Genomic DNA, 12,842 nt, shown 5'->3' on the forward strand with positions numbered 1-12,842 from the left:
AAGACATGCCACGCAAATTAAAATTGTGTGTGTGTGTTTTCCAGGTGAATGGGCAAAGGCTAAAAAAAAAAAAAAAGAATGCTGATACCAAACGCATATTGTTATTCTCTTCTAGGGTGTGGAGAAATAGGAACTCTCATATCCTGCTGGTGGGAGAGTAAACTAGGATAGCGTTTCTTGAGGGCAATTGAGATCCCGAGTTGAGAACACCAAAATTTAACCTGGCGATTCTGCCCTGAGAAACTTACCGTACGACAGTCATCAGAGCAGAGTACAGATGTGCATGTTCAAAGGTGGTTACCACTGTGTTGTTTGTAATAGGGAAAAACTGGAAATAACTACCCAACCTGGGAAGACCGTGCTTTTAACTGCATCAGCTTGTGATTCCAAGGAGCCCATTTTGTGTATACATACAGTGGAGGACTTTCAAAACTATGAAGGACATTATCTGACATAAAAAAATTGTTCATCATTATGAGAAGATTGGCTTGGAAGCGAAAGGTACAAGTATGATCCACGTGTGTAGGAAAGAATCAAATGGCTCCGCAGCTGAGCAAATGTTAATTAAAGTCTGCAAGGAGAGACCCAGTATTAACAGCAGTTGGTGGAGATTTGAGTGTGGAGATTTTTTGTTTTTTTTTTTTTACTTTTCTGCTTTTGTTTTTCAAGTGTCTGGTATTAAGCGTGTGTTTCTTTAACAATTACATAAAATGCGATTTAAAACAAGCTTAGCACAAAAGCAAGGGCAAATCGTGTTGTAGAGTGAGCGAGATTAGGCCAGATTTAAGCTGGAGGCATCCTGGAGTCAGAAGCCTAAAGGAGAAGCAGGGAACAGTGTCACAGGGTGATATGAAGAGGGCTGTGTAGGGGCTGTGTTGGATCCCTAGGGAGCTCAGACCCCCCTGAGTGCAAGCTAGGCTGGCCGGAGGCGAAGATGGGCCTGGACGTGACATTGAAACCAAGACACGGAGGTTGAGAAGGATGCAGGCAGATGAGGAAGGGGCTTGAGAGCAGAGGGTCCAAGGAGGGCAAGGAACGGCATATGCAAAGCCACAGAGCGGACAGGTGAGGGGTCCTCACGCATGGCATGCTCCAGAAACTGACAAAGTTTGATACAGCTTGAAGCATAAGAGGAGAAAGGGGAGTGATCAGAACGACGGCAGAGGGGCGGGGGGAGAAGCAGGACCCGTTTATTCAGAGCCCGGGAGGCCGTGTTAAATGATTTAGATTTTATTCAGTGGGGAGCCACTGAAAGATTTTAGACAGGTGCTGGACATCTTCAGATACGTGCTGAGAACTCCTGCTCCGCTTACGGCGTCAGGAGCTTGGAGGGCTCAGCTCAGGTGACAGAGGGGCCAAGGCCTGATGGATGGAGAGCAGTGAATGGGTCTGGGGAAGGCACCTTAGGGTCCACATAGAGTCCCCAAAGCAGAAGCCGGCAATGTGGATTTGGGAGACAGGAGCACAGAGGTGGGCACTGCCGTGAGGGGTGGGCGAGGCAGACTGGGGACAGCGTCAGAGTAGAGGGAAAAGGGTGCTGAGTCCAGAGGAGCATGTGGGGAACAGGCAGAGGGAAGCAGGATTAGTCAGGAGGAGGGCCGGGGGGAGGATGCTAAGGGCCTGTCCAGAGGACCCAGCAGCCAGGAGCGTGGGCCACCACGCCGTGGGAAGTCATGCAAGTTGATGGTGGGAGGGGAGACGGTGCAGCGGGGCCCTGAGCCCTCAGTGGCAGGAGGAGGCGTGGGAAAAGGGGAGTCCAGCCCAGTGGCTGGAGCTCAGGGAAGTGGGGAGCGTGCGTGGGTAGAGGCGCTGCTCAGAAGCAGTGCAAGTGTCTGCTCCGGCTGCGGTGATAAGTTGGCAGCCTCCGGGGTGCTTAACCAACACACGTTTATTTCTCATAATTCGGAGGCTGGAGTCAAGAGCAAAGTGTGGGGTTGGTTTCTCCTGAGGCCTCTCTCCTTGACTTGCACCCCTGCCAGCTCTCTTTTATAAAAAGAGGACGCCAGTCAGATGGCACCGGGGCCCACCCTTATGTCCTTTGTTTGTTTGTTTGTTTTGCGGTACACGGGCCTCTCACTGTTGCGGCCTCTCCTGTTACGGAGCACAGGCTCCGGACGCACAGGCTCAGCGGCCATGGCTCACGGGCCCAGCCGCTCCGCGGCATGTGGGATCTTCCCGGACCGGGGCACGAACCGGCGTCCCCTGCATCGGCAGGCGGACTCCCAACCACTGCGCCACCAGGGAAGCCCTTATGTCCTTATTTTAATGTAATCATCTCCTTAAAGACCCCATTTCCAAGATAGGTCCTCTACCAAGATGTCTCCCAATACAGCCCCGTTCCAAGGTTCTGGGGTTCGGGCTTCAGCACATGAATGGGTTGGGGGGAGACACAGTTCAGCCCACAGCAAGCAGGATTTGGGCACAAGGAGGATGCCAGCCGCATCCCCCAGCTCTGACTCGTGTGATGGGTGTGTGGGCCGGGGGGAGTGGGGATCCTTTGAAGGAAATGAACCCTCTCCACTGGAGAGGGAAGCAGCCGGCTGGCGACGGTTCAGGTACTGCCAGGTGGTCAATACCCGCTGATGAATGCAAACAGGGGAGCCAAGGAAAAAGCTCCCGGAAGAAAGGCTGTCTCAGGGTCGGCATTGGAGGAGGGGCAGCTGGGGGGACGGGGTCTCCGGCACCCCTCCTGACTCCGCTCCTGACCCGCGTCCCTGTCTCCCGTAGCCTGTAACTGCAACCTTCACGCCCGGCGCTGCCGCTTCAACATGGAGCTTTACAAGCTGTCGGGGCGCAAGAGCGGAGGCGTCTGCCTCAACTGTCGCCACAACACGGCCGGCCGCCACTGCCACTACTGCAAGGAGGGCTACTACCGCGACCTGGGCAAGCCCATCACCCACCGCAAGGCCTGCAAAGGTAGGCGGGGCGGGCCTGGGCCGCCCCTCCCTCCCCCCCCCAACCCTTCTCCTCCCGTGTTTCTTTTTTCTAGTCCCCACGCTGAGATCATCTCACGCACGCACGCACGCCTCCCAGGTATCTGGAGGTGTAAGTCGGAACAAAGGGGCAGTGGAGAAACGGCTCCGGGAGAAGAAAGGAGGTGGGGTCCCCGCGAGGGTGCAGGGCTCCCGGGCCCCGCCCCGCCCCCTCCGTCGGCACAGGTGTGCCGCATACCACAGGGCGGGGGGTCATGTTCAACGGGCTTACGGTCGGGCACAAAGGACTCTCTTTCACCAAAACCAAGCAGATGCATTTCTTTGGACGTGTGCGCACCGCTCCCCCCGCCTCCAGCCCCCAACACTCACACAGATGCGCACCTTCACTGTGATGTCGGCAACTGGGGGGCTGGGGGGGGCGGGGCTCAGAAGGAACATTTAATCCACCTGCAAATAGTTTCACTTCTCAGGACAAAAAATTAAAGGGAGATGGGGGACTCTATTTTTTGTTCACTGAAGCAAGCAGTAATGTTTTAACTTTTTGCTGTTTGTTTTCTCCCACTAACAAAAATGAAGCGACGGTCAGATGACCCAGAGGAATTGATAAAAATGCCAGGGAATTTACTGACATTGGGGGAGGGGAGAAGTGCTCTCCCCCCACCCCCATTTGCTTTTGGGAATTCCAGGAACCAGGACTCTCCGGGTCCGTGAGGCCTAGCGCCACGGCTTCCTGTGAGCATGGCTTTCTGAGAACACATTTATCTTCTAGGGCTCTTGGGCCAGCAGCCAGCATGGCTGGGGTCCTCACATGGGTCTGTAAAGACCCTGACACCAGAGAGACACAAGCCATGGGAGACTTATGCCCAGAACATGACCTGCAGCAGAGAAACCCTCCTATGGCCACTGCTTAGCCTTGGATGAAGCCAAAGTACCGTCCTCTTAACAGGAAATCCACCAGATGTCGGGCACTTGTGTGCAGGACCGATTACATAATTCGTGGGCCCCGGTGCAAAATGAAAATATGGGGCTTCTTGTTCAGGAATTGCTAAGAATTTCAAAATGGCAAGCAGAGTTTCAACCAAGCGCGTGCCCTTCTGAGTGTGGGGCCCACGAGCCGGCCCTGCTTGTGCAGGGCGCTGGTCTCCAAAAAACAGGTTCCCAGTCTGTCTCCTCCTAGAGAAATCCCTTGGATTCCAAATGAGCAGAGATGAATAGGATGGCTTCCAACACACAAGCAAGCTCTCCTTCCAGATCCGTGGGCTTAAGGCTGCCTCTGGTGGTTGCCGAGAGAAATTTAAGCGTAAAGGTAGCTGGGCTGTTTCCACATTAAAGAACAACTGATCAGGTGAGAATCCCCCAGGAGACTTCGAGCAGGGACTGAGAAAGTGACCTGGGCAAAGGGAATCCAAGAAACGTCTACGGTGGCAGGAAGGCAGGGGCACCATGGAAGGAGGGCTTTGGGTTTTCAGAGAACGTAGTTGGAAGGTAGCCAACGCCTTGTGCCCAAGTTGTTTGTTGTCTCTCTTCTACTGAAGAAATTGAAGTCAGGGTCTTGTAAACAACTGGTTGCACAAAGATTTCGTGGGGATTTGGCCAAGAAAATTTAATCAACAGGGGCCAGTCGGGTGGGCAGCCCTGTGCCCGCAGATGAGAAGGTCTGGGCTGTGTCTGGAAAGGCAGTGGTCACTTCCTGCCATACCAGTTTCTTCTGTCAGAGCAGGAAAGGCATGTCCCCTGGAGAGTCAGGAAGGAGCAGGGCCTTGGTCACCTTGCCATCTGCCTGCTCTCCCTTTCCTCTGTTGCCGTGGGGAGGGATGAGAGCCGTGTGTGGCCCTTCACTGCTGGGAGCCAGCCGTCAGGAGGCCACGGGGTCCTGGGAACCTGCAGGTCATCCTGCAGGGCTCTGCCACTCTAGTTAAATGGTGTGGAGCTGCCGGCTTCCTTTGCTGGTTTCCAGGAGGGACAGATGCAGGCAGATGAGGGTGTGGTCCTGTCTCATTTCAAATGCTTTGGCCAGCCTCGGTGGCTGGGTCCTTTCTCCCAGCCCTGGACAGCAACTGCTTTGGTGGTAACGCTGGGAGAAGAACCCATGGAAGAGGAGAAAATGTGAGGATGGAATCTGCTCAGAAGGACACTTACTTATCCTTCTGGGGAAATGTGGCAGGAAAGGGTGGGACTCTCAGTGCCTACTGATTGGTGAGGAAAGACAGTGCTTCAAAGATTCTGCCTCCTGATTGGTGAGGCAGAGCATTGCCTGAAGGGCCCTGCTTTGTGATTGGTGAGAACATACAATGCCTGAAAGATCTGCTCTCTGATTGGTGAGAAGAAGAATGTGACCTGAAAGGTCTTGCCATTTCATTGGCGAGGGGAGTCATCTGTTGAAAGTTCCAGATCTTTCCCCTCAGCTCTTTTTTTCCTGGTGTCACCCCCTTAGGGGATGTGGGAACTTTGAATCCACAGTTCCCCCACCAAAGAAAGACCCTGAGATCTTGGTGGGAACCAGCTGTAGGAGTTCAGATGCCGGCAGGGGGATGTGTACCCTTGAGATCTTCAGACAGGTGTCTCTCCATCACTCCGCCCCCGAGGAGTCCACTGTCTTGTCTTCCCAGGGCCGGATGGTTTAAGGAAATGGCTCCCTTAGTGGAAGCATTTGGTCCCAGCATGGTTTGCTCTCAGGGGCTTCCAAAATCATGGAGATGTGGAGTCACCCCCAGCCCTGGCCCCATTGTAGCTCTCGGGTGAAGGCTGCACTTCTTTGCTCTGTTTCAGATGCATTTCATGGGGGAAATGGGACAAACCAGCAGTGCCTCTTGACTCAAGTTGGCCGTTGACCTTAGGGTGCTTGGGAATGGCTATTGGGGCCCCTTTACCCCCACCCACCACCCGACTTCCTAGGGTCTGGGAGGAGCCCCGGGCAGGGGCTGAGGCCACCCATACACTGCTGGTGATTGGCTGACTCCCGACCTTGTTCAGTTGAGAGCAGGGTGGACCCAGACAAGGACAGCTTGGAGCAAGGGTATTCCATCCCAAACGTCATTATGCCGTTCCCCCATTTGGGAAGTTTCATAGCAACAAATTTGCGGGGTACTTTCTCCCCTCGCCTAGCTTACCAGACTGGGGCTGGCAGGGCCGGTGCACACAAAGGGCTGTAATCAACATGCCCAGGGAGCAGGCAGCTGCCCTCTCCGCTATTCAGCGCGATTTCACAGCACTGGGAAGGCCTTATTATGGCGTGGGCTGTTGTCCTATACAAAGTCAGGCGAGATGAATTTCTCCCCTTTCTCTGCGGAAGGGTGTGTGAATGATACTCGTTCTGGAATCTGTCAAAAGATAGGCGGTTTTGTTTACCATTTGTCTTCTTTATGGACTTGGGGGCCCTTTCTCTTTAGAGCCGGCCAAGAAGACGCTACCATTTAACCATTTCAGCCATGCCTCCCTTTAAACGCTATTAATTTATCATCTCCCCAAACCATCTGTGATGGATAAAGACATTCCAGGAGGCTCCCGTGAACCGAATTGTGATGAGAATGAAGAATTACCCACCGCATCTAGCGCCCCCGCTCAGAGCGGCCTGCTTCGTTTCCTCGTTGACCTGCCCCCTTCAAGTCCACGGTCACCATGGCTGATCGCAGGCTGCTAAGAGGTGCCCGAGTCCTCAGAAGATGCGGGTAGCAGTGGGCAGAAGCCTGAGATGGTCCACACCAGCTTTGCCAGGGCTTGCTTGCCGCTCCCATCCACCCCTGTTTCTTCCAGCAGCTCTGCCAAGGGCTGGGGAGGAATCGATCATTTTGGGCCACGCCCTGGCCTCCCCAGCCACTCTGATGTGTAGCCAAGGCTGAGAACCAGGGCGGTGGGAGAAAAATGAGTAGAGTGACCTGCTCTTGTGTTGAGAAAGGGGATATTCACAGGTGACCTAGGATTTATTCTTTAGAGGGGAGAGCCTTATGTTTTAATGGCTCTCTTGATGAAAACTGGGCAGAGGGGGGGTGTGTGTGTTTAAAATTGTGAAAATTTAAATCTTGCTGGTACGGCTGGGAGCTTAGTTATACAGTCTGATGCTCCAGTGTCCAGATGAAGGCTGGGATTGGACAGTCATTACTGCTTCATTGTGTGTGTGTGTGTGTGTGTGTGTGTGTATACATGTGTGTATGTCTAGATCTGGTGGTCTGAGGATTTAGTCAGTGCACAGCTAGGAACCTGGGACCTCCACCCCTTCCTGACTCTAAGCTAGTGTCCATGCAGCGGACAAAAGCCTCAGAGATGCCCTTTCGATGTGTGGGCTCCTCGTCACATTTCCTTTTCCTAGTATCATCTTGGGAGGTATAGGGAAAAGCCTTGGTCATCTTGGCAGGAAGGTTCTCAGTGGCTGGAGCGGCTCCCAGCTTAGAGGGCAGGGACCACAAAGCCAGCACCCACGGCGAGAGAGACAGTCAGAGGAGAGGAAATCCTCATGGAAGGGCTCAGCTCCAGCTGTGGCCTGTGTTGGTGCAGCCTTCCTTGTTCCCTGGGAACGTGGGGGTCAGAATCCTGATCTCCAGATTTGCTCCAGGCTCAAAGCCCGGAGAGTATCACGCAAGTCATGGGACCTCCCTGGACCTTGGTCTCCTCATCTATGATATCATATTCAGATTTACGGTCTCTGAGCCCCATACAGCTTTGACATTCCACATAACACATCCTCTTTTTTTAAAAAAAAAATCATAAATTAAAAAAAAATTATGGGTCCCTGATCCAATAGGACAATGTCTTGTGTAAGTGAAGTTTGTGACCCGGGAACTTGGAAAAGCTGGCAGAGCCAGGAAATCGGGTGGAGGTGGTTTTCTCCTAAGGTCTTTACAAATGAAGAGAGTCTCCCATCTTGTGACTTGGCCCTTGTAGTGCCCTGCTCTGAAGTGGGGTCTTTCAGGCCCAGCCCTCCGTCTCATTCCCCTGGGCCTACTTGGCCAGTTTCTTCACCTCCCTGGGTGTCAATCTCCTTGTGTCTGAAGCTTGCGCTCATCCTGATTTTACATGAACTCTCCTAGAGGATGCCCGGGGTCCCCGGTCCGAACAGAAAAGCCTCCTGATGTTTGCAGGCCCCCAGTTAACAGGGGCATTTTTACTTGGGAAATACCTTCTGCTACTGAAAGAGCAGCAGGTTACCCCAGCCACGGGCTAGGGATGAAGAGCTTTTAAAAGCATGGAACTTGGAGTTATTGAGACCAGGGTTCAGATTCCACCTCAAGGCAAGGTATTTAGTCTTCGGTGCCTCAGTTTTCCCATCTGAAAATGGGGATAATAATAGTCCCTCCTCCCTCTTAGGGTTATGGTGTCGATTAAATGAGATGATGCAGAGGAGGTCCCCAGCACATGGCGTGCACGCCATACTGGTGAGCTGTTATGATTATTAGTACAAGAGGAGAAAAAGAGAGTAACCAGAGCCCCTGCCATTGCCAGCGTGCACGCCGAGTGGATGGAGACCATCCCTTTGGCTCCCCGTGGCCTTAGTTCTTTCGGTGAGTGTGGTGCATGGGACAGCCGGCCCCTCTCCCCTGAGAGTCTCAGCCCTGGGACACGTGCACTTGAAGACCGATTCCCACCAGACCGGGCAGGGCCCCAGGCATTTGCCCTAACGCCGTTGCACACCCTTGATAAAGGATTTACACGCTTTGGGAGCAAAACTGGCAAACGACTGGAACGGCAGGGATGGGTGTCCGGCAGCCAGCAGGCGGAGGCCCTGAGCGGAGAAGGTGGGGAAGGGCTGTGTGCATCCGGACGCGGTTCTGAAGGTGCTGCTAAGAAAGACCTGCTGCATCTGAGGGGCTCCCGATGGGTCTGGGGCTGAAAGGTGGATGCGAGGCCCGAACTGGTCCTCACTGTTGGTCATCAGGTGCTCCAGCACCTCCCCCACTGCATTGTCCAGCCCCTGCCCGCCTACCTGAGCCTGTGCATGCAGACCACACACACACACACACACACACACACACACGGAACGACCTGTAGGACCTGTGCCTTTCGCCTCCGCTGTAAATCAGGTGCAGGAAGACTATAGTTAACTACATCCCGGAGGGTCGTAATCCAGTTCGGGATGATGGGGCTCCCCCTTTCCACTTCCTGCCGTCTGCACCTTGATCTGAAAGAGAGGTCGTGCAGCTTGAAATGTTTCTTCTTTTGTGCCTCGTTAGCAACTGCTGGGAGAAAGAAAAGCAGAGCCTCGGAGGAGGCGGACCCAGACAACTGAGATGAAGCTTGTGGATTAATCTGTGGATTTAAATTATCCTCGCCCCCTCATTAGCGCGGAGAATTTAGGAGTGGGGAGTGACCTCGGTTGTGAGGGGAAGGTCTTTGCTTTGTGCCCCTCCTCCTTTCCTCCAGAGTCACAGGGTCCGTGAAACGGCCTCTTCCCCACGGAGAGGGCGGCACATTGGCTCTGAGCGTGTGCGTTGATTCAGCCCATGTTCATGGATCGCCTGCTCCACGTGGAACTGGGGGTACGGTGGTGACCAGGACAGACACGTACCCCTGGAGCTTGTGTTCTGGAGGGAGGTTGACGATAGAGAAGAAAAAGTAAGCAGAGGATGATTACAGACTGTGGTGAGGTACATGGAGGAAATAAATAAGGTGGAAGGAGAGAGAGTAACTGGCGGCAGGGGAGGGGAGGGGGAAGCTGCTCTACAGGGCATCCCGGGAGGACCTCTGGGGATGGGATGGACTTTGAGATGAGACCTGGGGTGTGAGGAGCAAACAGCCAGGGGGGCACTGAGGGAGGAGCAGTACCATTGCCTGGAAGCAGGTGAGGGTCGGAGGGCTCTCTGTCAGAAGGGAGGCGACGAGGGCAGAGAGGAGGGGGCCCGTTCCAAGAGCAGTGGGTGCCACTGGGGGGCTGAGGATCAAGTGACTGGAGTGATGCGTCTGGCTTACCTTGTAAGAAGCTCCTGCTGTGAGACACGCCGCAGATGGGAGAAAACATTTGTGCATCGCATATCCGACCAAGGACTTGAATGCAGGCTGTGTAGAGGACTCTCAGAACTCCACGATAAGACAACCAACCACTGAGCTAGAAAGGGGCAGAATACTTGAACAGCTACTTAGCAAAGATCCAGGGATGGCAAATAAATACCCAGACCATCATCTGTCTGCATTAGGGAAATGCAGATTAAAACCACAGCGAGATGCCACTACCCGCCTATTAGAATGTTGAAAATAAAAAGTCCTGACAGTCCCAAGCACTGGCGCGGGTGTGTAGCAACCGGAACTCTCGCACACGGCTGGGGAATTCAGAATGGCACAGCTGCTCCGGAAAACATTTGTCAGTGTCTTACAAAGTTAAGCATAGACCTGCCGTAATACTCAGCAATGCCTCCCCTAGGCATTTATCCCAGACAAACGAAATCTGTGTTCACACCAAAACCTGCACATGGATGTTGATAACAGCGTTATTCGCAACTGCCAAAAACTGGAAACAACCCAACTATGCTTCAGTGTGTGAATGGACAGCCAGTGGTGCACCCGTACCGTGAAATCCGACGCAGCAATGCAAGTAAACGTGCTGTTGACTGACACAGCAACATGGACGCATCTCAAATTCGTTGGGCGTAAAGGAGGCCAATCTCAAAAGATTACCTACTGTGTGACCTCACCGAACATGCGGTACCTCCATATATTTTACATAGGGTACATCCCGGAATAAGATGGTCTGAAAAGCTGTAGGGATCGAGAATAGATCCTGGGCTGCCAGGAGTGGGGACGGGGGCCTCACTGCAAAGGAGGGGCACGGGGGATGCTTGGGAGACTTGGGCTGTTCTGTGTCCTGAGTGTGGTAGTGGCTACAGGACCCTGTGCGTGTGATAAAGCCTGTAGGACTGGACGCCACAGAAAGCGAACTTGACCGTGTGTGAATGAAATGATGATGATGATGATGGCGATGACGAGCTGCTTCCGTAGGGCCCTGTGATGCTGACTTTGGACCTCCTGGTCCCCTGTCTCCCATTCCTCATGGCTCTGAGCTCACAAAGGGACCAGTCCCCCTGGGGTCAGCATTCACTCCTTCTCCCTGCCCCGCCCCCAGCCCGCCTCTCCGAGCCCCACCCACTGTCTGCACCTTACCCGAGTCCCTTCCCTTCGGGAGTCCCCAGCCATCTCGGCCAGCCTCCACGTTGCTCTTCTCGGGGTCCATCCTCTTTACCCTACTGGGGAGCGGAGAACACCCCTTAGTGCCTGACATGTGTCCTTCCCCCAAGCGCCACCTCTGGGGGGTCCCACCAGGCTTCCCCAAAGAGGCCCAGCACACATGCAAGAGACATGGGAAGCCTTTGGATCTGGACTTGATTTTCTCTGAAGATTCTGGCCCTTTCTGTCTTCACGCACAAACCCTCACCGGCACAGAGCACGCTGCTCTCCCTTCCCCTCCCCCCACCTCTCCCCCCCCCCCCGCCTCCCCCCACAGCAGCAGGAGCTCAGCCTGGTCCACGTAACAGGGCCCCGCCCGCCCCCGCTTTCTTTGTGGATGGTGTCCAGGTACACAGACAAGTGTCACTCCAAGCAGAGAAGGGTGTTTCACCCTAACCCAGTGCCACGGGCAGAGGACGACCTCGAGCCTGTAGGCTGCAGACCTTGGAGTCCCAGGGACCCCCTGACCGTCTCTAACGATGCTCACTGATGGCAGTGTCCCCGATTCAGGGCCGGGCGGTTTCTCTCCCTGACGCTCTCCTCTGCAGCCCCGAGGCCTTGTGGGCACTGGAAGGGGCATTTCCGTCAGACCCTGGCTGGGAAGGGCTGCATCCAGCACCTGGCGTTCGGCACTTTCTTCTTAAAGGACGGGAATGGCAGGCTCTCTGCACGCACGGGGCGGGCGAGGACGAGGCCGCCCATGGGCAGGGCCCCTGGAGAAGCTCACGGTGCAGCCTCGCTCCTCTGACCCGGTGCCAGCCTCCCGCTCAGCCTGGGCACCCAGCACGCTCCCCGCCTGAGGCCCGCGTGGGCCGCCCTTTTGCAGATGGCCCTCAGGTGGATGGGTCAGTGAGGAACTGTTGTGGGATCTGAGCTGGGAGGGAGGTCACGGAGGTCCTGATATCTGCTCCGCCGGCCTGCTGGGGTGTCAGGGGCCCTCAGAGACGCGGCCTACCTGGAGAAAGCTTCCATCCCCCAGCAGAGGCAGCGACTTCCACAGGGGAGCCGAGGCGTGACAGGGCCCCCAGGCTGGTTGGTCGAGTGGCAGGACAGTCTGCCTTCTCCTGAGGCCCGGGACGCGCCTGGGCCGAGCCCCTCGGGAAGAAGACGCTCTCCTGAGGCTGCAAACAAGCTGTGAGTGTGCTCAGGGGTCCAGAGCAATGTACCACAGGCCTGGAGCTCAAACAGCAGACATTTATTTCTCACTGCTCTGGAGGTTGGAAGCACAAGACCAAGGTGGCCGCAGGCCTGTTTCATCCTGAGGCCTCTCCTTGGCTTGAAGACGGCCGTCTTCTCCCTGTGTCCTCATGTGGCCTTCCCTCTGGGTGTGTCTGTGTTCTCATCTCTTCTTGCGAGGACACCAGTCATGCTGGATTGAGGCCCACTCCAGTGACTGAATTTTACCTTAATCACCCCTTTAAAGAGCCTGTCTGAGTACAGTCACATCCTGAGGGAACTGGGGTTAGGACTCCAACATTTGAATTCTGGGGGGGGGACATCATTCAGTTCATAAAACGAGCTCACAACTGGCTGGAGGCCTGGGTGGTGGCAGTGAAGACATCTGAGGTGAGGTTCGGTGCTGTGGTGGTTTTCTCTCCCCCTCCTGTCTGGAGCTGCTCCAGAGGGTCTGGGTGCCAGGCCCACTCCCCTCTCCTCCACATGCATGTGTCCTGGGATCACTGCCATTTGAGGGCCCCTGGAGCCGGGTCCTCAGGAAAAGCAGGTAGATGTCCTGATAGGAACCCAGAATGGGTTTCCAGA

The 12,842-nt window shown here is 54.8% G+C and overlaps 1 protein-coding gene across 2 annotated transcripts in view; it reads left to right on the plus strand.

Moving 5' to 3' along the window:
- NTN1 (netrin 1) overlaps positions 1 to 12,842 on the plus strand; it is a 202,406-nt gene that overhangs the window by 132,671 nt on the left and 56,893 nt on the right. For both annotated transcript variants that reach the window (XM_065896717.1, XM_065896716.1), the window contains one exon: positions 2,728 to 2,916. In XM_065896717.1, the coding sequence (XP_065752789.1) occupies positions 2,728 to 2,916 (189 nt within the window). The remainder of the gene's footprint in view (positions 1 to 2,727; positions 2,917 to 12,842) is intronic.

This window comes from Phocoena phocoena, chromosome 19 (genome assembly GCF_963924675.1).
Source record: "Phocoena phocoena chromosome 19, mPhoPho1.1, whole genome shotgun sequence".
NCBI classification, from domain to species: domain Eukaryota; kingdom Metazoa; phylum Chordata; class Mammalia; order Artiodactyla; family Phocoenidae; genus Phocoena; species Phocoena phocoena.